Raw genomic sequence first — 2814 nt, forward strand, 5'->3', positions numbered from 1 at the left:
GTTTATGGGTACCTTTTACTGAAGTACATTTCAAAGCCTCTTTACTTTGACTTGAGTAAAGAAGTTTAGTCAGTACTTCTACTTTCACCAGAGTATTTTTAAACACGAGCATCTGTACTTCTACTTGAGTAAAGGATGTGTGTACTTCTCTGCACACACTAACAGGAAGTAGAATCAGTACCTGAGCAGCTCCTTCTCCTTCTCCAGGGCGTTCAGCAGGTTGACGGAGGTGGGCTGCTGCAGGCAGTACGTCTGGAAGGCCGGCAGCATGTTGACGAACTCCAGAAAGATCTCTCCTATGTTCACCGTGAGCAGGTCTTCATCTCCCTGAGGGAAACCACAGGAGAGAATATGGTTAATGTGCAACTCATTTACAACAAAAGAGTTGTTTTCTATTATAGTGTTTAAGATATATTTCCCCAAAAGGATACTCTAACGCGAGTGCAAAGGAAGAAGTGGCAAACTGTGTGTTGCACAGCTTTTACTAGAAATTATTGTCCATATTTCGATAAAAACGTAAAAATGATGGTACTATAAGAAAGACAAATGACTGGTAGATTAAACAATCTCACCACAAGATCCATTCATTAGCTGTTATGGAGCTTTTACAGTGTTAGATAATCTTTATCAAATTCAATTTCAATAATAGAAATGTTTTTGGAGAACTTTAAAGAGATTTTAAATTGAATCTGCAAGTTGGGAACAGCATTTGACAAAACAATCTCCCCCCCGAGGTCCATTATGTATCAGTTCTGGATCTGTTTTTGTTTCAAAGGTCAAGCTTTTACTCTTATTCTCATACAAAGATATACTTGACATAAGGAAAAGCAATTTGATAATCCAGTTTGTAGGTTTGCAGTTCACAGAAGCAGTGTATAACACCAGGTAACGTTACATAAACACATGTCAACACTTTAAATACATCTAATATTTAAAGTCAAGTTTAGAGTAAAGTCTTTAACTTCCAAGACCAAGTCATTTGTTTTTTATTACATTAAATGTAATTTAGCTGATGCTTTATCCAAAATGGACTAGCTACAAGAGCAACTTGGGGTTAAGATCTTCGACATGTTGACTGCATGGGCTGGAGGTCGATCCCCTGACCCTCTGATCAGTAAACACCCAAACTACCCCCTGAACCACAAGTCATAAAAGACTGGAATCGACAGGAGTCCAAGTCACAATGATTCGAATCCAAATCAAAAAGTTTATTGGATTAGAATCACACACTGTAATGCCTTTATACATATGACCCTGAAGGTGACTTATGTAATATCAGACTAGTAGGAGCTCAAAGCTTAAGAGCATTACAAATCAAACTACCTTGTGTAACCCCTGTTGGCTGTATCTGTGTGTGTGTGACATGATTGAGTCTCTCTGCTATTGTGTCTCTAACCTCTGCCTCTCAGCTGCAGGTCAATAATTGGAGGAACACACACACACACACACACACACACACACACACACACACACACACACACACACACACACACACACACACACACACACACACACACACACACACACACACACACATAAATAAATGAAGCTGTGCTGCAGAGTTTTGGGATGTAAGGATCCTGACAATCTTTATACACAAATATTAAGCTATTATACCCGTGTTTGTCTATTCTGTAGAACATGGTGTAGTCTCCCAACTTGTTATGACTGCCGGATCCAGGTCATGACATCGTGTGTGTCACAAAGACACGGAGGGGGGCTCACCTGGTCGAAGGCCTGGTCGATGCTGTCCTGCAGGTGTTCTGTGAAGCGGTCGTTGACGTCGATGAGCTCCTGCACGTTGCTGAACACCACGCTCAGCTGCTCTGGGGTCAGCAGCGCCGCGCTCTGCATCGGCCCGTAGAACTCCTCCTTGATGATGCGCAGGTCCTCTCCGTAGCTCTGCTCCGTGTTCAGGAACTCCAGGATGGCTTCCTTCCTCTCGGTGCGCAGCTTGGAGCAGCGGTCACACATGCGCTCCCCCCGCTCTTTGGAGGCCCCGTCCCGCAGCCCACAGTCGGGGCAGGGTCTCTGCGCCTCCCAGGCTCTGAGGGAGGCCGAGGGTCTCTTCCAGGTGCGGGACAGCCCCGGCCCGATGCCGCTGTCGACCCGCTCCACCTCGGCCCCGCGGGTCCGGCGGTACCTTCGCGGCTCGCTGTCCATCTCCTCCTCGCGCTCGTCGCTGAGGCCGACCACCCCGCTGTCCACGCTCAGGCTGCTGATGGTGCTCCAGCGGTGCTGCCCCGACCGGGCCACCCCCAGACCCACCTGGCGCTCCTCACCTGGGGGCTCAGAGCGACCGCGCAGTGCTGCTGGAGCTGCAGAGAGAAGGAGGGGGAGATCAATACTTGCACAGCCATCTATGTATATTCAGTCCTCCTGTGTTAATGTCTTTTATATTACATGCAATAAGTGAGAGATTCAAACTAAGGACAACAACATGTGCTGACACATTAACTTCAAACAAGCAAGACCATTGTACTGTTTCGTAAGTTAAACTCTCAAGTGTTGCTTATTTTTGTTATGTTTTTTGTTGCTCAAGGTACACGCAAAACAGGTGGGTCTTCAGTTTGTGACTGAAGAAGTGTAGACCCTGGAGCCCTATTGTGCTTTTTGGGTTTCCCCCTTTCCTGTACTTCGTTCTATAGATGTGTGTGTGCATGTAAATGGTCTGCAAAGGCTAAAATCCCAAACTCTCTGCCTGAAATGCATTAAACAGCATTAAAAGCCTCCCTAATGACCGTCCATTTAATCTGGACTTGTAATCACTGGTCATGTCCAGATGAAGAAACTATGATAGATATCATCTTCCTC

General features: G+C 45.8%; 1 protein-coding gene across 1 annotated transcript; it reads right to left on the minus strand.

Moving 5' to 3' along the window:
• Positions 1 to 168: 168 nt before the first annotated feature.
• On the minus strand, positions 169 to 2318 carry LOC104947891 (phosphatidylinositol 3,4,5-trisphosphate-dependent Rac exchanger 1 protein-like; the record flags this gene model as incomplete). The annotated part of the gene is made up of 2 exons (XM_010774004.1): positions 169 to 327; positions 1726 to 2318. Coding segments are annotated over 2 exons (746 nt in total), but the record flags the coding sequence as incomplete, so codon positions are not given.
• Positions 2319 to 2814: the final 496 nt, after the last annotated feature.

The sequence above is a fragment of the Notothenia coriiceps genome, unplaced genomic scaffold (assembly GCF_000735185.1).
Source record: "Notothenia coriiceps isolate Sejong01 unplaced genomic scaffold, NC01 NC01_scaffold00013333, whole genome shotgun sequence".
In the NCBI taxonomy this organism is placed as follows: domain Eukaryota; kingdom Metazoa; phylum Chordata; class Actinopteri; order Perciformes; family Nototheniidae; genus Notothenia; species Notothenia coriiceps.